The sequence below is a fragment of the Pelobates fuscus genome, chromosome 1, assembly GCF_036172605.1.
Source record: "Pelobates fuscus isolate aPelFus1 chromosome 1, aPelFus1.pri, whole genome shotgun sequence".
Lineage (NCBI taxonomy): Eukaryota > Metazoa > Chordata > Amphibia > Anura > Pelobatidae > Pelobates > Pelobates fuscus.
The window spans coordinates 495,567,698-495,590,390 of NC_086317.1; the positions used below are offsets into that span (position 1 = coordinate 495,567,698).

The following is a 22,693-nucleotide window of genomic DNA, read 5'->3' on the forward strand; positions in this document are numbered from 1 at the left end:
AATGTGATAACTGAGACAGCCCCTAGATGTGATAACTGAGAGACAGCCCCCAAATATGATAACTGAGACAGCCCCTAAATGTGATAACTGAGACAGCCCCTAAATATGATAACTGAGAGACAGCCCCTAAATGTGTTAACTGAGACAGCCCCTAGATGTGATAACTGAGAGACAGCCCCCAAATATGATAACTGAGACAGCCCCTAAATGTGATAACTGAGACAGCCCCTAAATATGATAACTGAGAGACAGCCCCTAAATGTGTTAACTGAGACAGCCCCTAGATGTGATAACTGAGAGACAGCCCCCAAATATGATAACTGAGACAGCCCCTAAATGTGATAACTGAGACAGCCCCTAAATATGATAACTGAGAGACAGCCCCTAAATGTGTTAACTGAGACAGCCCCTAGATGTGATAACTGAGAGACAGACCCCAAATATGATAACTGAGACAGCCCCTAGATGTGATAACTGAGACAGCCCCTAAATATGATAACTGAGAGACAGACCCTAAATGTGATAACTGAGACAGCCCCTAAATGTGATAACTGAGACAGCCCCTAAATATGATAACTGAGAGACAGCCCCTAAATGTGTTAACTGAGACAGCCCCTAGATGTGATAACTGAGAGACAGCCCCCAAATATGATAACTGAGACAGCCCCTAAATGTGATAACTGAGACAGCCCCTAAATATGATAACTGAGAGACAGCCCCTAAATGTGTTAACTGAGACAGCCCCTAGATGTGATAACTGAGAGACAGCCCCTAATTGTGATAACTGAGACAGCCCCTAGATGTGATAACTGAGAGACAGCCCCCAAATATGATAACTGAGACAGCCCCTAAATGTGATAACTGAGACAGCCCCTAAATATGATAACTGAGAGACAGCCCCTAAATGTGTTAACTGAGACAGCCCCTAGATGTGATAACTGAGAGACAGCCCCCAAATATGATAACTGAGACAGCCCCTAATTGTGATAACTGAGACAGCCCCTAAATATGATAACTGAGAGACAGACCCTAAATGTGATAACTGAGACAGCCCCTAAACGTGATAACTGAGACAGCCCCTAAATATGATAACTGAGAGACAGCCCCTAAATGTGATAACTGAGACAGCCCCTAGATGTGATAACTGAGAGACAGCCCCCAAATATGATAACTGAGACAGCCCCTAAATGTGATAACTGAGACAGCCCCTAAATAGGATAACTGAGAGACAGCCCCTAAATGTGTTAACTGAGACAGCCCCTAGATGTGATAACTGAGAGACAGCCCCCAAATATGATAACTGAGACAGCCCCTAAATATGATAACTGAGAGACAGACCCTAAATGTGATAACTGAGAGACAGCCCCTAAATATGATAACTGAGAGACAGACCCTAAATGTGATAACTGAGACAGCCCCTAAACGTGATAACTGAGACAGCCCCTAAATATGATAATTGAGAGACAGCCCCTAAATGTGTTAACTGAGACAGCCCCTAGATGTGATAACTGAGAGACAGCCCCCAAATATGATAACTGAGACAGCCCCTAAATGTGATAACTGAGACAGCCCCTAAATATGATAACTGAGAGACAGCCCCTAAATGTGTTAACTGAGACAGCCCCTAGATGTGATAACTGAGAGACAGCCCCCAAATATGATAACTGAGACAGCCCCTAATTGTGATAACTGAGACAGCCCCTAGATGTGATAACTGAGAGACAGCCCCCAAATATGATAACTGAGACAGCCCCTAATTGTGATAACTGAGACAGCCCCTAGATGTGATAACTGAGAGACAGCCCCCAAATATGATAACTGAGACAGCCCCTAATTGTGATAACTGAGACAGCCCCTAAATATGATAACTGAGAGACAGCCCCCAAATATTATAACTGAGACAGCCCCTAAATGTGATAACTGAGAGACAGCCCCTAAATGTGATAACTGAGAGACAGCCCCTAAATGTGATAACTGAGAGACAGCCCCTAAATATGATAACTGAGAGACAGACCCTAAATATGATAACTGAGACAGCCCCTAAATGTGATAACTGAGAGACAGCCCCTAAATGTGATAACTGAGACAGCCCCTAAATGTGATAACTGAGAGACAGCCCCTAAATATGATAACTGAGAGACAGCCCCTAAATATGATAACTGAGACAGCCCCTAAATATGATAACTGAGAGACAGCCCCTAAATATGATAACTGAGACAGCCCCTAAATATGATAACTGAGAGACAGCCCCTAATTGTGATAACTGAGACAGCCCCTAAATATGATAACTGAGAGACAGCCCCTAAATGTGATAACTGAGACAGCCCCTAAATATGATAACTGAGAGACAGCCCCTAAATGTGATAACTGAGACAGCCCCTAAATATGATAACTGAGAGACAGCCCCTAAATATGATAACTGAGAGACAGCCCCTAAATATGATAACTGAGACAGCCCCTAGATGTGATAACTGAGAGACAGCCCCTAAATATGATAACTGAGACAGCCCCTAAATATGATAATGGTAGGTGGAATGTCTTCATCGTTAACCAGAGAAATGATTTGTGTGAAATTGGTGGGTGCAAGCTATGGATCGGGTTTCCAGTGATCACTGCCAATCATTGCCACCACAGATAACGAAAGCTGGCACGGGGTGGGTGCCCAGGGTGGCAGGGTGCCCTAGAGTTAGTTTAAAAATGGCGTGTCCAAACCCTACGCTGCTCCAAGCCACCGAGTGGTTTCTTTTGTCCGAGAGTTAAGGTGTGTCTGAATTGGGCAGATTATTGATGCGTCCTAACTGATTCCAACATCTTGTGCTATGCCGCAGTATGTGTGAGAGCTCCATAATGAAATCATCACTTGGAACACCTTCCTGTCTGCAATTAACCATCCGGGAGGACCTCTTTCCTTTTTACCTGAATGTGAAATGTCAACGAGCGTAATGATGCGTAAAGTCATGCAATGACGTCATCTCCCACCAGAACGCATGTTTATGGGCATTGATTCTCAGGGTCACATAAAGCGAATGATTACAGTGTGCATTTCTACGTAATGTGCATTCAGACGCGTCCCTCCCAACATCACTATTTATTGTTTTCATTTTCCTCCAGTTTTGGAAGCAGATTATATCCCAACCAAAATTCCTGCAGAAAATGCCAAACAGCTGTGAGCGTAGACCCAGATCTATTTCTGTCTAAATTTACAAACCTTAGCAGGCGCAGGCTCTCGCACGCAGCGTGCAGGCCACGGGTTACTATATAAAGCATGCTCGCCGGGGTGCACATGGGGTGACCTTACACAAAGCAAATCCCTGCAGGGGATAGGGGGGTGGGAGGGAGAGGAACATTCTTCGTTTAATCTGGGGCCTGAGGTTGGAGAACAAATTAAGAAAAATGGGAGCGGATTAGATAATGATTGCCAGGAATTAACACACCATTAATACAGGTCCAGAGGTGAAAGGACGGGCCTCATACCAAGGAGATTAAACAAGACAAGGAAGGGGTTAAAACATGTCACAGGCACAATGGTTAAATCCTCTACAATTACACATGGCAGGCCTTCAAACAGCGCTGAGTAAAGAGGTTTATTGCTGCATCTCATGTCCTGCTAAATGTATCTTCTAAACACTAGCAAGTCAGTCATAGAAACATTGGCTGACAGACTGCGAAGGGTTAAACAGTGCTAACTATACAGGGTTAAAGGATACTGACTATAAAGGGTTAACCCCTTAAGGACCAAACTTCTCGAATAAAAGAGAACCATGACATGTCACACGTCATGTGTCCTTAAGGGGTTAAAGGAGACTGACTGCAAAGGGTTAAACTGTGCTAACTGTGCAGGGTTAAAGACATGAAGTTTGTCCCTCCCACTGCAGGGGTACACAGAAGAAATTGATATTAAAATAATCAAAAGTGAAGTGTAACAGGACTTAACAATGTTGTCTTCTTCTATACAGGATGGAGCAGTGTGACTTCTGACACCAAACGGATCATCCAAGAATCGGGTGCTATGATTCCTCCCAGGTTATATCTGCTGCTGCTTTTGGCCTGCTCCCCATGCTCCTCTTCCCTAGGAACGTTGGAGCTGCACATCGATGAGGAGCAGCCGGCTGGCACTATTATCGGGGACATCAGCGCTGGACTTCCACCTGGATCCAGAGGTCACATGTTCTTCATATCGGCACAGGAAGGTAGTGGTGTAAACAGTGATCTAGACATAGATGAGAACACAGGAATTATTAAGACAGCACGGGTTCTTGACCGTGAGCAAAGAAATCTTTACAGTTTCATAGCGGTGACTCCAGAAGGACTCACTGTGGAAGTGGACATACTTGTGGATGATATTAATGACCACTCGCCCACATTTTCTAAAGAGCATACAGAGATTTCCATCCCTGAACATACACCACTGAATACCCGTTACCCACTAGACCCAGCCATAGATTTTGACAGTGGAGTACTTGGTACTCAAGGTTACTTGATTCGCAGTGGGGATCCTATGCAGGTATTTCGACTAGAAACACGCAGACTTTCCAGTGGTATTCTATCTTTGGAGCTGGTGGTGAGCTTAGATCTCGATCGTGAGAACCGCTCATCTTATTCACTGACCCTGGAGGCATATGATGGGGGTTCTCCAAGTCGAAGCTCTCAAATAAGATTGGATATATCTATTCTGGATATCAATGACCATGCTCCAGTATTCAACCAAAGTCGGTACCAGGCAATCATCTCTGAGAGCCTTCCGCCAGGATCAAGTGTCATTCAAGTGTTTGCAACAGATGCAGATGAAAACCAAAATGGGGAAATCAGCTATGAAATAAACCGTAGACAGAGTGACCCAGAGGGATTCTTCAGCATCCACCCACACTCTGGACTCATCCAGCTTAGCAAGCCATTGGATTATGAAACTCGTAAAGCACATGAGCTTGTTGTTCAGGCTAGAGATGGTGCAGGAGAGCCAGAGGTGGGAACAGCATTTGTTTCTATCCAAGTGCGTGATTCCAATGACAACCAACCAAGCATGACCATCATTTTCTTGAGTGAAGATGGAGCTCCACAGGTTTCTGAAGGGGCCACTCCAGGACAGTATGTGGCCCGTATCTCTGTGTCTGACCCCGACTATGGGGAGCATCCAGATGTAGATGTGACTTTGGAAGGTGGTGAAGGAAAGTTTGCCTTGACCACCAAAGACAGCATCATTTACCTCATCTGTGTGGACAAATTGTTAGACCGTGAAGAAAAGGATTCGTATCGTCTGCGGGTGCTTGCCACAGATTCTGGAACACCTCCACTTAGGGCAGAATCCTCCTTTGTTTTGGAAGTCACTGACATCAATGATAACCCACCAGTATTTGACCGACAAGAGTACAGCCACACGGTCCCTGAAGCCATACACCCTGGCAGTTTTCTACTACAAGTCACAGCCCGGGACAAAGATCATGGTACAAATGGGGATATAAAATATAGTTTATTGCCCACTCCCTGGTTCCATATCCACCCTGACACTGGTGTAATCACCACTGCAGCACCTTTGGATTATGAAAAGGAAGCTCAGCCATCAATGATTGTACTGGCAACAGATGGAGGAGAACCTGCACTAACATCCACAGCTGTGGTCCGAGTCCAGTTACTGGATGTTAATGATAATGAACCAGTCTTCACTAGTCCGGTCTATAATGCAACACTGAGTGAAGGCACAGCCAGGGAGAGCTGCTTCCTAAAGGTAAGAGACCATCCACACAGTTGGATTTGGGTCCAAAGTAGAGACTGTCCCTTCTAAAAAGGGATGCATAGGATGTATGATTAAGGCCATTATAGACATCCGCATGCATGTATGTGATTTTCTGTATGGATTCATGTAGTTATAGACCTCCCCGGTCCTGTACAGGGCCGCCATCAGAAATTTTGGGACCCCGCCTCCTAGCCCATACTTAGAGCCCGCCTCCAAATCTTGCCCACAGGGCCACCCTCCAAGTCCGCCCACAAGTAAGCAGTGTGTTTAGAGTGGATACAGGGTGTGTATTTGTGTTTGTTTATTGGAGGCAGTGGGTGTACAGTGGATACAGGGTGTGTGTTAGTGCATGTGTGTGTGTAGTTGATACACTGTGTGTATATGTATATATGTATACACACACACACACAAGATTTGTGTTTGAATGTAAGCATGTTTTTATATGGAGTATGCATATAAATGTTGTTGTTTGTATATACTTCCACACACACTGATACACACATATACACACATATACCCACACTGATACACATACAAATACACAGAATACACACAGAGACGCAAATAAAGATACACTGACACAAAAGAACACAGATACACACAAATATGCAGACACACTGATACACAGATACACAGAGACACACAAACTGACACACAGATACACACATACATTATTTACACACACATACACTGACAGAACAGATACACATAGACATTCTTGACATACACACACTGACACACAGATACAGACATACATAATGACATACACATACTGAAACAGACATACACAGACATACATACTAACAGTGACACACATACTGAAGCACAGACATACATATTCAGTCCCTTGGGCCACTTCACCCAGGCTGAGGGGATGAATTCAGTATGTAATGAGATCCAATTCACGGTGGAGAGCAGTGAATATGGAATATGTATTAGGTCAACATTTCAGCTTTTGATTTGATTTTTGTTGTTCTAAGTATCTTCAAGATCTATAGACACTTAGTCCCTATCTATATGTGTACCTACCTGGTCTTCATTAAGTGACTCACACAAGATAAATTATGCTATTCCCTGTAGGTAACTTTCTATAGGGAATCACCCAGTTATAGCCTCCCCGGCTCTGTATGTAACTTTCAATAGGGAATCACCCAGTTATAACCTCCCTGGCTCTGTATGTAACTCACTATAGGGAATCACCCAGTTATAGCCCCCCCCCGGGCTCTGTATGTAACTTTCTATAGGGAATCACCCAGTTATAGCCTCCCCGGCTCTGTATGTAACTTTCTATAGGGAATCTCCCAGTTATAGCCTCCCCGGCTCTGTATGTAACTTTCTATGGGGAATAACCCAATTATAACCTCCCTGGCTCTGTATGTAACTTTCTATAGGGAATCACCCAGTTATAGCCTCCCCGGCTCTGTATGTAACTTTCTATAGGGAATCACCCAGTTATAGCCTCCCCGGCTCTGTATGTAACTTTCTATAGGGAATCACCCAGTTATAGCCTCCCCGGCTCTGTATGTAACTTTCTATAGGGAATCACCCAGTTATAACCTCCCCGGCTCTGTATGTAACTTTCTATAGGGAATCACCCAGTTATAGCCTCCCCGGCTCTGTATGTAACTTTCTATAGGGAATCACCTAGTTATAGCCTCCCTGGCTCTGTATGTAACTTTCTATGGGGAATCACCCAGTTATAGCCTCCCCGGCTCTGTATGTAACTTTCTATGGGGAATAACCCAGTTATAGCCTCCCTGGCTCTGTATGTAACTTTCTATAGGGAATCACCCAGTTATAGCCTCCCCGGCTCTGTATGTAACTTTCTATAGGGAATCACCCAGTTATAGCCTCCCCGGCTCTGTATGTAACTTTCTATGGGGAATAACCCAGTTATAGCCTCCCTGGCTCTGTATGTAACTTTCTATAGGGAATCACCCAGTTATAGCCTCCCCGGCTCTGTATGTAACTTTCTATAGGGAATAACCCAGTTATAACCTCCCTGGCTCTGTATGTAACTTTCTATAGGAAATCACCCAGTTATAACCTCCCTGGCTCTGTATGTAACTTTCTATAGTGAATCACCCAGTTATAGCCTCCCTGGCCCTGTATGTAACTTTCTATAGGGATTCACCAAGTTATAGCCTCTCCAGCTCTGTATGTAACTTTCTATAGGGAATCACTCAGTTATAGCCTCCCCGGCCCTGTATGTAACTTTCTATAGGGATTCACCAAGTTATAGCCTCCCCGGCTCTGTATGTAACTTTCTATAGGGAATCACCCAGTTATAGCCTCCCCGGCTCTGTATGTAACTTTCTATAGGGAATCACCCAGTTATAGCCTCCCTGGCTCTGTATGTAACTTTCTATAGGGAATCACCTAGTTATAGCCTCCCCGGCCCTGTATGTAACTTTCTATAGGGAATCACCCAGTTATAGCCTCCCCGGCTCTGTATGTAACTTTCTATAGGGAATCACCTAGTTATAGCCTCCCCGGCCCTGTATGTAACTTTCTATAGGGAATCACCCAGTTATAACTTCCCCGGCTCTGTATGTAACTTTCTATAGGGAATCACCCAGTTATAGCCTCCCTGGCTCTGTATGTAACTTTCTATGGGGAACCACCCAGTTATAGCCTCCCCGGCCCTGTATGTAACTTTCTATAGGGAATCACCCAGTTATAACCTCCCTGGCTCTGTATGTAACTTTCTATAGGGAATCACCTAGTTATAGCCTCCCCGGCCCTGTATGTAACTTTCTATAGGGAATCACCCAGTTATAACTTCCCCGGCTCTGTATGTAACTTTCTATAGGGAATCACCCAGTTATAGCCTCCCTGGCTCTGTATGTAACTTTCTATGGGGAACCACCCAGTTATAGCCTCCCCGGCTCTGTATGTAACTTTCTATAGGGAATCACCCAGTTATAGCCTCCCTGGCCCTGTATGTAACTTTCTATAGGGAATCACCCAGTTATAACCTCCCCGGCTCTGTATGTAATTTTCTATAGGGAATCACCCAGTTATATCCTCCCCGGCTCTGTATGTAACTTTCTACAGGGAATCACCCAGTTATAACCTCCCCGGCTCTGTATGTAACTTTCTATAGGGAATCTCCCAGTTATTGCCTCCCCGGCTCTGTATGTAACTTTCTATAGGGAATCTCCCAGTTATATCCTCCCCGGCTCTGTATGTAACTTTCTATAGGGAATCACCCAGTTATAGCCTCCCTGGCTCTGTATGTAACTTTCTATAGGGAATCTCCCAGTTATAGCCTCCCCGGCTCTGTATGTAACTTTCTATAGGCAATCACCCAGTTATAGCCTCCCTGGCTCTGTATGTAACTTTCTATGGGGAATCACCCAGTTATAACCTCCCCGGCTCTGTATGTAACTTTCTATGGGGAATCACCCAGTTATAGCCTCCCCGGCTCTGTATGTAACTTTCTATAGGGAATCACCCAGTTATAGCCTCCCTGGCCCTGTATGTAACTTTCTATAGGGAATCACCCAGTTATAACCTCCCCGGCTCTGTATGTAACTTTCTATAGGGAATCACCCAGTTATATCCTCCCCGGCTCTGTATGTAACTTTCTATAGGGAATCTCCCAGTTATTGCCTCCCCGGCTCTGTATGTAACTTTCTATAGGGAATCACCCAGTTATAGCCTCCCTGGCTCTGTATGTAACTTTCTATGGGGAATCACCCAGTTATAGCCTCCCCGGCCCTGTATGTTACTTTCTATAGGGAATAGCCCTGCTATAACCTCTCTGGCTCTGTATGTAACTTTCTATAGGGAATCTCCCAGTTATTGCCTCCCCGGCTCTGTATGTAACTTTCTATAGGGAATCTCCCAGTTATATCCTCCCCGGCTCTGTATGTAACTTTCTATAGGGAATCACCCAGTTATAGCCTCCCTGGCTCTGTATGTAACTTTCTATAGGGAATCTCCCAGTTATAGCCTCCCCGGCTCTGTATGTAACTTTCTATAGGGAATCACCCAGTTATAGCCTCCCTGGCTCTGTATGTAACTTTCTATAGGGAATCTCCCAGTTATAACCTCCCCGGCTCTGTATGTAACTTTCTATAGGGAATCACCCAGTTATAACCTCCCAGGCTCTGTATGTAACTTTCTATAGGGAATCACCCAGTTATAACCTCCCCGGCTCTGTATGTAACTTTCTATAGGGAATCACCCAGTTATAACCTCTCTGGCTCTGTATGTAACTTTCTATAGGGAATCACCCAGTTATAGCCTCCCCGGCTCTGTATGTAACTTTCTATAGGGAATCACCCAGTTATAGCCTCCCCGGCCCTGTATGTAACTTTCTATAGAGAATCACCCAGTTATAGCCTCCCCGGCTCTGTATGTAACTTTCTATAGGGAATAACCCAGTTATAACCTCCCCGGCTCTGTATGTAACTTTCTATAGGGAATCACCCAGTTATAGCCTCCCCGGCCCTGTATGTAACTTTCTATAGGGAATAACCCAGTTATAACCTCCCCGGCTCTGTATGTAACTTTCTATAGAGAATCACCCAGTTATAGCCTCCCCGGCTCTGTATGTAACTTTCTGTAGGGAATCTCCCAGTTATAACCTCCCTGGCTCTGTATGTAACTTTCTATAGGGAATCACCCAGTTATAACCTCCCCGGCCCTGTATGTAACTTTCTATAGGGAATCTCCCAGTTATAGCCTCCCCGGCTCTGTATGTAACTTTCTATAAGGAATCACCCAGTTATAACCTCCCCGGCTCTGTATGTAACTTTCTATAGGGAATCACCCAGTTATAACCTCCCCGGCTCTGTATGTAACTTTCTATTGGGAATCACCCAGTTATAGCCTCCCCGGCCCTGTATGTAACTTTCTATAGGGAATCACCCAGTTATAACCTCCCCGGCTCTGTATGTAACTTTCTATAGGGAATCACCCAGTTATAACCTCCCCGGCTCTGTATGTAACTTTCTATAGGGAATCACCCAGTTATAGCCTCCACGGCTCTGTATGTAACTTTCTGTAGGGAATCACCCAGTTATAGCCTCCCCGGCTCTGTATGTAACTTTCTATGGGGAATCACCCAGTTATAGCCTCCCTGGCTCTGTATGTAACTTTCTATAGGGAATCTCCCAGTTATAGCCTCCCTGGCCCTGTATGTAACTTTCTGTAGGGAATCACCCAGTTATAGCCTCCCCGGCTCTGTATGTAACTTTTTATAGGGAATCACCCAGTTATAGCCTCCCTGGCCCTGTATGTAACTTTCTATAGGGAATCACCCAGTTATAACCTCCCCGGCTCTGTATGTAATTTTCTATAGGGAATAACCCAGTTATATCCTCCCCGGCTCTGTATGTAACTTTCTACAGGGAATCACCCAGTTATAACCTCCCCGGCTCTGTATGTAACTTTCTATAGGGAATCTCCCAGTTATTGCCTCCCCGGCTCTGTATGTAACTTTCTATAGGGAATCACCCAGTTATAACCTCCCTGGCTCTGTATGTAACTTTCTATATTGAATCACCCAGTTATAACCTCCCCGGCTCTGTATGTAACTTTCTATAGAGAATCACCCAGTTATAACCTCCCCGGCTCTGTATGTAACTTTCTATAGGGAATCACCCAGTTATAGCCTCCCTGGCCCTGTATGTAACTTTCTATAGGGAATCACCCAGTTATAACCTCCCTGGCTCTGTATGTAACTTTCTATGGGGAATCACCCAGTTATAACCTCCCCGGCTCTGTATGTAACTTTCTATGGGGAATCACCCACTTATAACCTCCCCGGCTCTGTATGTAACTTTCTATAGGGAATCACCCAGTTATAACCTCCCTGGCTCTGTATGTAACTTTCTATAGGGAATCACCTAGTTATAACCTCCCTGGCCCTGTATGTAACTTTCTATAGGGAATCACCTAGTTATAACCTCCCCGGCTCTGTATGTAACTTTCCATGGGGAATCACCCAGTTATAGCCTCCCCGGCTCTGTATGTAACTTTCTATGGGGAATCACCCAGTTATAACCTCCCCGGCTCTGTATGTAACTTTCTATAGGGAATCACCCAGTGTGACAGACCCCTTTTGGAGTAATAGATACCATCTCAGAGAATTGCCGTTGTATTTGGATTATTGTGGATTTCGGGTACTTGTGGATCCGTACGGTACACGCAGCCACGTGGAGAGAACAATGGGTCGCGGCCATTTTGACCGCATGAACTAATGACCGAACACTCACGAACTTTCCACACGACGAATTTCAACCTTACCGGTAACGTACGCCCATGCTGGTCGACAGATCCAAAGTACCGACCTAGAGACACCAGATCCAAGAGAGAGTTTTCGTTTATGTCATATGGTTCCTGAGTAAATGGTGCAAACGTGTATCTAGCGAACGGCCCAACCGATCTAGGGGATTTTCACGTATATTGTTCCCCTAGATCTCCGTTCCCTAATACACGTAGTACAGTGCCTTTTCGTTATATATTGTGTGTGTTATTAAACGTGTAATAATCGTGAAATATTCTGCCCGGTACAGTGGGAGTGACTCCCACTGTAAATGTATTATCTCCTCCGGATACGGGGAGGAGTTGTTGTACGGCATAAAAGCCCGAGTTGCAGAATAAAGATTATTCCTACTTTGACCCTCAACACAGAGTCTCGTCTCGTGCTTGGAGGGGATGGCTATTATGCGGATTCATATTTGCTGGGAACCTGTTATGCTTTAGCTGACTTCATCTTGGGGGGGGAAAGGACACCTTCTCAGCGGCGTAACCCCCTACTACACCGGGGTGCCGCTACAATTGGTGGCAGCGGTGGGATCGTTCTTTCACCCCAGAGGGACAGCTACCGAGAGCAATCAGGATGGAGGCCTACTACGGAAGGTTGAAACGATCTACCCTAATAGACTTGTTGGAGAGCCGTGGTCGTTCGGCTAGCAACAAAAAGAAAAGAGACATTTTGGCAGAATTGGTCGCATTGGACTTAGCTGAACAGAATGGCGAACTGGGTGTCGAACTAAACCCAGAACCGGAGATCGCATTGGTCCGAACCCCGGAAGACGAACGATTCGACCACGAGGTGAGGGTAAGGCTGGCTCACTACGGACCAAACCCCTCACCTAGGATCGTGACCCAAGTAATTGCAGCGGTCGATGCCAACCGGCGCCAGACTCCAGCCAGCGCCAGTCCAATTGCTGGGACTTTTCAAACTCCCGAGGAAAAGAGGAAAGTACACTTTGCCGCTTTTAAAAATTTTGTGGAAGCAGAGGGGGAGATTGACCAATACTTAGCGGATTTTGAGCGTCAATGTGCCCTACATAAAGTACCCTCCGAGGAGTGGGTTAAAATTTTGTCTGGCAAATTATCTGGACGAGCCAGTGATGCTTTCCGGGCGATCCCGGACCATGAGGTGGGAAATTATCGATTGGTCAAGGAAGCTCTATTGTCCCGATATGCGGTAACCCCCGAAGCATATCGGAGACGCTTCCAGGAATCCCGAAAGCAAACCGGTGACTCCTACACCGAATGGGCCTGCCGATTACAACGCACGGCTGGCCACTGGATGGATGGGTGCCAAGCTACCACCGCGGAGAAGGTATTACAATTGTTTTTGTTGGAGCATTTTTTTGACAAGGTGGACAAGGAGCTCAGAGAGTGGATTCGGAATAGGAGACCCCTTACCCTACCCGAAGCCGCCCGGTTGGCAGACGAGTATGCAGACGCCCGCAAACCCGACCCCTCGGTCCAAAAGACAGCTCCCCGAGTAGAAAGCCGCCCCGTCGGCCCTACTCCAACCACCCCCGCTAATCAACCTAGCTACAACACTTCCTCCCGCTTCGCCCAGTCCAGTGCCCCGGACTGCCGGCGGTGCCATAGGTGCCAACAGGTGGGCCACCTGAGAGACAAATGCCCACTAGATCCAGCTCGACAAGCTTCTTGGAGGAAGCCCGCTGAAGGGAACACCCGGCCCTTTACCTCAGGGGCCCATTGCATTGAAGCCCAGCCCCTGGGGGAGGAGCAATGGGAAATTTTGCACGAGGCCAACCCCCTATATGCGGCTGCCGTAGACAACCGTCAACATCACCGACAAACAGTCCGAGTAAATGGACAAGTTGTCAGTGGATTACGAGACACTGGGGTGTCAGGGTACCTGTGGTCTCTACCTCCGAAAGAGGTAGAGACTTAGATGTTCCTCCATCCAGACGGTCTGATGGCTCCCTTCCCCGCGGTCTATCCGGTCATGCTAGGCCGGCCGCGAGGGAGTGACTGCCTTTTACAGCATCTAGGCAGGAAGTAGTCATCAGGACACTCCCCCGGAACGACCTGTCAGTCAATTGCTGCAGGACCACTCAAGACGCCTCGGAGGCGTGGTTACTGCTCTGAACAGGGTATTTAACAGAGCTTCTGTCATTAGCTCATTGCCCTGTCGTGGTTCTAGCTTGTTCTAGTCACTCAGTGCTTGTGTATTCTATTATTCCCTTTTGGTTTTGACCCGGCTTGTTTACCTTACTCTGCTTATCTCTGTTACCCTTGACTCGGCTTGTCTCTCGCTTACCTGTCTTCTGTTACCCTCGACCTCGGCTTGTCTTTGACCATTCTATACTGTACTACTTACGTTAGTCCGGCCATTCTAAGGTCCGGTATACGTATCTGGCTACTGTTTGTACTCTGCGTGTTGGATCCCTGTCCCGATCCTGACATTACGACAGGGCCAATGGATCCTGCGAGTACAAACAGTCAGCTTGCCTCTCCTGATCCTAGGTTTGAAGCCATGGATCACAGAATGGATCAGATGGCGCTTGCGCTACAGGCTCTATTATCTCGTGCCAATAACCCACCAGAGGAGATACGTCATACCCCTGTTTCTCCTGTCGGTTCAGGTCTAGAGGTAGCCACAGTGGGTGCTTCTTCTCACATTACCCCCCCCAGTACGCTATGCTGGGGCTCCTGAGAAGTGTTGTGGTTTCTTAAACCAAATTAGTATCCATTTTGAATTGCAACCTCGCTCTTATCCTACAGATAGGGCAAAGGTAGGATTTATTATCACCCTACTTATTGAGAAAGCTCTGAGATGGGCCAACCCATTATGGGAGAACGATAACCCATTAGTTTATAACTATAACGCCTTTGTAGTTGCTTTTAGAAGAACATTTGACCCTCCAGGTAGAAAGGTTAATGCAGCCAGATTACTGTTGCGTCTGAGACAGGAGAACCGAACACTGGTGGATTATGCACTAGAGTTCAGGTCTCTGGCGTCAGAGGTCAAGTGGAATGAGCAGGCGTATATGGATGTATTTTTGAATGGCTTATCTGAAGTAATCCTTGATGAGGTTGCTACCAGAGAACTCCCTGAGAATTTAGAGGATTTAATTTCGTTCATCTCTCGTATAGATGAACGTTTAAGAGAGAGACAGAACACTCGAGAGAGGAACCGGAGACCTTCTTTTAGGTTAGCCCCCGCTTTTCCAAGTCCTAACTCCACTGTATTTTTGCTTCCTAAACCTATGCAGATAGGGTATACCCGCCTCTCTGAGGAGGAAAGACAGTACAGGAGAAGAGAGGGTTTTTGTATGTATTGTGGAGTTAAGGGTCATTTACTCTCGAACTGTTCTAACCGCCCGGGAAACGCTCGCACCTAAGTCTCTCTAGAGGACAGGCCTTGGGTGTTTCTATTTTGTCCTCTACTCCTAATTATAAAGATCACAGGCTTCTGCTACCAGTTTCCTTAACTTGCGGGAGGGAAGTAGTAAGGGCTATGGCTTTGATAGATTCCGGTGCTGCTGAGAATTTTATCGACCAAGCCTTTTCTAGTAAAAACAATTTCCCATCCCAGCTAAGGGAGACACCCTTGGCCGTTGAGGCCATAGATGGTAGACCACTACTAGACCCTGTTATCTTTCGTGAGACCATACCCATTGAGTTAAATGTTGGTATCCTACACGTGGAGAATTTATCTCTTCTGCTCATTTCATCTCCTTCCGTTCCCATAGTTCTGGGGTACCCATGGTTGAAAAAACATAACCCTATTATTGATTGGGAGTTAGGGGAGATACTCTCGTGGGGCCAGGGCTGCCAGGATCGGTGTTTGTGCAAGGTTTCTCCATTAGCTAATATTAACATACAGGAGAATCCTACTCAGTCCACAGAAAGACAAATACCAGATCTTTACCTAGACTTAAGGGCAGTGTTTGACAAGAAGAATGCCGATTCTTTGCCGCCACACAGGTCATTTGACTGTAAAATTAAGCTTCTACCTGGGACTATGCCTCCGAGGGGCCATGTATATCCTTTGTCTGTTCAGGAAAACTCGGTTCTAGAGGAGTATATTCAGGAGAATTTAGAAAAGGGATTCATCAGGAGGTCTTCTTCTCCGGCCGGGGCGGGGTTCTTTTTCATTAAGAAGAAGGATGGCACGCTGAGACCTTGTATCGATTACCGAGGCTTGAATAAAATAACTGTCAGAAATGCCTATCCTATCCCACTGATTACCGAGTTATTTGATCGTCTTCAGGGCTCCAAAGTCTTCACCAAGTTAGATCTCAGAGGGGCTTACAATTTGGTGAGAATCCAGCAAGGTCACGAGTGGATGACGGCATTCAATACTCGGTATGGCCATTACGAATACACTGTTATGCCATTTGGACTATGCAATGCTCCTGCAGTATTTCAAGAGTTGATTAATGAGGTACTTAGGGAGTTTCAGCATGATTGTGTTATTGTTTACCTGGACGACATACTAATACACTCTAAGGAGATTGAGACTCACCATAGACAGGTCAGAAAGGTGTTACACAAACTTCTGCAACACGGTTTATACTGCAAATTGGAAAAGTGCAGTTTTGATCAGTCTCAGGTAGACTTTCTTGGGTACGTGATTTCTGGGGAAGGTTTTAAAATGGATCCTGGTAAACTCCAATCTATTTTAGACTGGCCTTTGCCCAAAGGACTCAAGGCTATCCAAAGGTTTATTGGTTTTTCCAACTACTATAGGCGCTTAATTAAGGGTTACTCCTCTATCATTGCGCCTATTACCAATATGACCAAACAAGGGGCTGATACTAAGTTCTGGTCTGAGGAAGCTCTTGGTGCTTTTAAGACTCTCAAGGAACTTTTTGCCTCAGCTCCCATTCTAGTTCATCCTGATACGACTCTGCCTTTCTTGCTCGAGGTCGATGCTTCTGAGACAGGAGTTGGGGCTGTTCTGTCTCAAAGGTTAGGGGTGGATAAACCGTTACACCCTTGTGGTTTCTTCTCTAAAAAAATTTCTGGGCCTGAGAGCAGATATGACATCGGGGAGAGGGAACTGTTAGCGGTCATTAAGGCTTTAAAGGAGTGGAGACATTTACTGGAAGGGACACTACACCCTGTTACTATCCTAACGGATCATAAGAACTTGTCTTATATTGGGGAGGCTAAGCGCTTGTCCGCCAGGCAGGCTCGCTGGGCTTTGTTCCTCACTCACTTTAATTATGTACTTACGTATAGACCTGGTTCTAAGAACTCTAAAGCCGATGCTTTGTCTCGTCAATATGAACCATCCACTATAACTGAACCACTTCTGTCCTCCATAGTTCCTAAGGGGAATATCATCGCGAACACGAATCTCAGGATTCACTCTCCATTGCTTTCTGAGATCATGAAGTTTCAGCATTTGGCACCCAAACAGACTCCTGGGGATCGACACTTCATTCCTGCCGCTCTCCAACTGGAGGTGCTACGCTGTCTCCATAACAGCAAGGTGGCTGGGCATCCTGGCATCCGCAAGACTTATGCGCTGGTCTCTAAAGATTTTTGGTGGCCTGACTTACGCAAGGATATTAAAGAATTCATCGGGGCATGTGAAGTTTGTACCAAGACCAAGCTACCCCATTCGCTTCCATGCGGATTTCTGCACCCTTTAGAGGTTCCTGAAAAGCCTTGGTCCTGCCTGGCAATGGACTTCATTGTTGATTTGCCTATCTCTAAAAAGCAGACTGTCATCCTCACTGTGGTAGACAGATTTACTAAAATGGCTCACTTCATTCCCTTACCTAAACTCCCATCTTCGCCCGAATTAGCGGAGATATTCGCCAGGGAGATTTTCTGTTTGCATGGGATACCTTCCCAAATTGTCTCTGACAGAGGCTCCCAATTTGTTTCCCGTTTTTGGAGATCATTCTGCTCCCAACTAGGCATCAAATTGAATTTCTCCTCTGCCTATCATCCTCAGTCCAATGGAGCTGCTGAACGCACTAACCAAAAAGTTGAACAATATCTACGTTGTTTCGTTTCAGAACACCAGGACGATTGGGTCGGTTTGATTCCTTGGGCGGAGTTTGCACACAACAATCTCGTTTGCGATTCTACTCATTCAAGCCCCTTCTTCATGAATTATGGTTTTCATCCGTCTATTCTTCCTTCGGATTCTCCTTCCCAGGGGGTGCCGTCGGTTGATGTTCATGTTGCCAATTTGAGGAAGTTGTGGGATCAAACTCGACAAATCCTTGTGCACAACTCTATGTTGGTTAAGAAACACGCTGATAAACGTAGAAGGGCGGCTCCGGTCTTTGTTCCAGGTGATAGGGTATGGCTGAGCACGAGGAACATCCGTTTAAAAGTGCCATCCATGAAGTTCGCTCCTCGTTATATTGGACCCTACAGGGTGCTGACCCGTATCAATCCAGTTGCGTATCGTTTAGCTCTTCCTAATACCTTACGCATCCCGAACTCGTTTCACGTTTCATTGCTGAAACCACTCATATGTAACAGATTTTCCTCCACAATAGCCCCTCCTCACTCCGTTCAGGTGGAGGGTCAGGAGGAGTATGAGGTTAACTCTATTATTGATTCTCGAATCTCCCGGGGGAGAGTACAATATCTGGTTGATTGGAAGGGATATGGTCCTGAGGAGAGGAGTTGGGTACCTCAGGAGGATGTTCATGCTCCCCGTCTCCGCAGGGCGTATCACTCTCGCTTCCCATCTCGTCCCGGTTCATTCCGCCCGGTGGGCGTATCTGAGAGGGGGGGTACTGTCAGGGTACCTGTGGTCTCTACCTCCGAAAGAGGTAGAGACTTAGCTGTTCCTCCATCCAGACGGTCTGATGGCTCCCTTCCCCGCGGTCTATCCGTTCATGCTAGGCCGGCCGCGAGGGAGTGACTGCCTTTTACAGCATCTAGGCAGGAAGTAGTCATCAGGACACTCCCCCGGAACGACCTGTCAGTCAATTGCTGCAGGACCAATCAAGACGCCTCGGAGGCGTGGTTACTGCTCTGAACAGGGTATTTAACAGAGCTTCTGTCATTAGCTCATTGCCCTGTCGTGGTTCTAGCTTGTTCTAGTCACTCAGTGCTTGTGTATTCTATTATTCCCTTTTGGTTTTGACCCGGCTTGTTTACCTTACTCTGCTTATCTCTGTTACCCTTGACTCGGCTTGTCTCTCGCTTACCTGTCTTCTGTTACCTTCGACCTCGGCTTGTCTTTGACCATTCTATACTGTACTACTTACGTTAGTCCGGCCATTCTAAGGTCCGGTATACGTATCTGGCTACTGTTTGTACTCTGCGTGTTGGATCCCTGTCCCGATCCTGACATGGGGCCACCCTAACATTGATCCAACACGACCTGGTCCCAGAAAAAGAACATACTGGACAAACGGTGGCCGTTAGAGTGGCCGGGGGTGCGGTGCATCGTCTCCCCACGGCCCGAGTGCATTTGGATTGGGGGGTGGGAGCTGGCCAAGTGAATGTGGGCCTGATGAAAGGGCTACCAGCGGAAGTCCTCTTGGGAAATGATTTGGCCCCTCTGTTGTCCGCTTTTGCCCCTCAAGGCCCTGCTGGAGCCTGCCCTGTCACCACCCGGGCGCAGGCTCGTGCCATTGGAATCGGTCCGCCGGTCGCGGAGACCCAGGTAAGATCTAACCCTCCAACTGTGACCTTAGGACAGACCCCCTTAGACTGGGATACCCCTGAGACTTTTGGGAGGGAGACGCGGGAAGACGTCACTCTACGAAAGTATAGGGATAAGGCTGACAAAAAGGAACCAGGGACAGATGGGGAAAGCTACGAGTGGGTGGGGGATAGACTGTATAGGATCCCCCAGGAGCCCGCAACAGGTAAAAACCCCGTCCCGCAGAAGCAACTAGTGCTACCGAAAAAATACCGGCAAGAAATCATGAGGATCGCTCACGATATACCCTTAGCTGGCCATTCAGGAGTACGTCGCACGGGCCATAGGATTACCCAGAATTTCTTCTGGCCAGGGTTTAACCGGGACGTGCGACAATACTGCAGAACCTGTGACACTTGCCAACGGGTGGGTAAGAGGGGGGATCGCCCGAACGCTAAATTAATGTCGATGCCGATCATTGGGGAACCTTTCTATAGGGTCGCCGTCGACATTGTAGGCCCCCTAGCGCGACCTAGCCCATCCGGTAAGAAGTACATTCTTACTGTGGTGGACTATGGGACCCGGTACCCCGAGGCGGTACCCCTGCCAAATATTGAAGCTGAGACGGTAGCCGATGCATTGGTTAAGATATTCACTCGGGTGGGGTTCCCTAAAGAAATCCTATCCGACCAGGGAACCCAGTTCACTGCCTTACTCACACAGCAGTTATGGAAAGTGTGCCACATTAAACCCCTGCTCAGCTCCCCGTACCACCCCCAAACTAACGGTCTCTGTGAGCGCTTTAATGGGACTCTCAAACAAATGTTGAGGACCTTTACGGACGGTTGCAGAGACTGGGAGAGATTCTTACCCCACCTGTTATTTGCGTATAGGGAGGTCCCCCAAGAATCTACGGGTTTTTCTCCCTTTGAGTTATTGTATGGGAGGAGGGTGCGAGGACCCCTCGATCTCATTCGGGACCACTGGGAAGGGGAAACCGAACAAGCAGGGACGCCTATTGTGCCATATGTCCTGGAACTCCGGGACCGCATGGAGCAACTCTCCCTATTGGTAAGGGAGAATCTCCAGACGGCCCAGGGGCGACAGAAACGATGGTACGATAGGGGTGCCCGGCAACGACTATTCCACATAGGGCAGAAGGTATTGGTGCTAAAACCGGTGAAGGACAACAAACTGCAAGCTGCGTGGCAGGGTCCTTACAAGGTTCTAGCCCAACTCTGTGATACCACCTACCTTATTGCCAGCTGTGCAGATGAAAGGATCCAGCGATCCTTTCATGTGAACATGTTGAAGGAATACCAAGAAAGGCAGGAAGATATTCACGCTGTTTGTGCCCCAGCTACGGATGACCCCGAAAGTTTACCCCTACCTGACCTGCTAGAAAGGGAGACTCACCCCGACCCAATTAGCCTAGTGAAGCTGGGAGATCGACTGACCCCTACTGAGCTGGAGCAAGCTAGACAGCTCCTATGGGAGAAACAGAGTACCTTCTCCCAGGAACCAGGATACACCACCCTGGCCGTGCACAAGGTAGAAACCCCAGGGCAGGCCCCCCTCCGACAACCCCCTTACCGTATTCCGGAAGCAGTCCGGGATGGGATGCTAAAGGAAATACGGGAAATGACCCAGCTGGGGGTCATTGAGCCATCAGACAGTCCCTGGGCCTCTCCCGTAGTCCTAGTCCCCAAGAAAGACGGAACCACTGCGTAGACTACAGGCGACTGAATGAAAAGACTACCACTGACGCTTACCCCATGCCCTGGGTAGACGAATTATTAGATCGCATAGCCAGGGGTAACTATCTCTCTACCATAGACCTCTGCAAGGGTTATTGGCAGATTCCCCTGGCCGAGGATGCCGTCCCCAAGTCGGCATTTGTCACCCCGTTTGGCTTATACCAATTTAAGGTCATGCCATTCGGGATGAAAAATGCCCCGGCTACGTTCCAGCGAATGGTGGATCGGCTCCTCGATGGATTCCAGGAGTTTGCGTGTGCATACCTGGATGACATTGCGATCTACAGTGAGTCTTGGGAAGAACATTTAGTCCACGTAGGAGTAGTACTAGATAAGATTCGGGCCGCGGGCCTGACACTAAAACCCGAGAAGTGCCATTTAGGAATGGCCGAGGTCCAATACCTGGGTCACCGAGTAGGGTGTGGAAACCAGAGGCCGGAGCCTGCCAAGGTTGAAGCAGTAGCGAACTGGCCCACACCTAATACTAAGACCCAAGTATTGGCCTTCCTAGGGACAGCCGGGTATTATAGGCGTTTTGTCCCTGATTATAGTACGATAGCCAAGCCCTTGACTGACTTGACCAAGAAGAATTTACCTAGACAGGTCCTGTGGTCTCCCGCTTGCGAAGCCGCATTCCAATCTCTCAAACATGCACTTGTTAATGCTCCTGTCTTGGCTGCCCCAGTACCTAACAAACGTTTCCTTGTCCATACAGACGCTTCCATGTATGGACTGGGGGCTGTGCTGAGCCAAATCGGGGAAGATGGAAAAGAGCATCCGGTCGCATACCTCAGCCGAAAGTTGTTACCGAGGGAAGTGAGTTATGCGGCCGTAGAGAAAGAGTGCCTGGCCCTGGTATGGGCATTGAAAAAACTAACCCCTTATCTGTATGGACAAGAATTTTCCTTGGTAACCGACCACAATCCATTGGTATGGCTTAACCGGGTCGCAGGAGACAATGGCCGATTGCTAAGATGGAGCTTGGCCCTGCAAACGTACAATTTCACCATCAGCTATCGACCCGGTAAGCTAAATGGCAACGCCGATGGGCTGTCTCGACAACTTGACAATTCTCCGGACAAGTGAATTCCGGTCATCCCTAAGTTAATCCGAAAGGATCAAGCCAGGTCTGCCGGAGTGTACCACTAGGAGGGAGCCGTGTGACAGACCCCTTTTGGAGTAATAGATACCATCTCAGAGAATTGCCGTTGTATTTGGATTATTGTGGATTTCGGGTACTTATGGATCCGTACGGTACACGCAGCCACGTGGAGAGAACAATGGGTCGCGGCCATTTTGACCGCATGAACTAATGACCGAACACTCACGAACTTTCCACACAACGAATTT

General features: G+C 47.2%; 1 protein-coding gene across 4 annotated transcripts in view; it reads left to right on the plus strand.

Annotated features, from left to right (window-relative positions):
* DCHS1 (dachsous cadherin-related 1) overlaps window positions 1-22,693 on the plus strand; it is a 194,304-nt gene that overhangs the window by 15,092 nt on the left and 156,519 nt on the right. For all 4 annotated transcript variants that reach the window (XM_063433387.1, XM_063433373.1, XM_063433379.1 and 1 more), the window contains exon 3: window positions 3,957-5,722. In XM_063433387.1, the coding sequence (XP_063289457.1) occupies window positions 4,010-5,722 (1,713 nt within the window). In that variant the 5' untranslated portion in view covers window positions 3,957-4,009. The remainder of the gene's footprint in view (window positions 1-3,956; window positions 5,723-22,693) is intronic.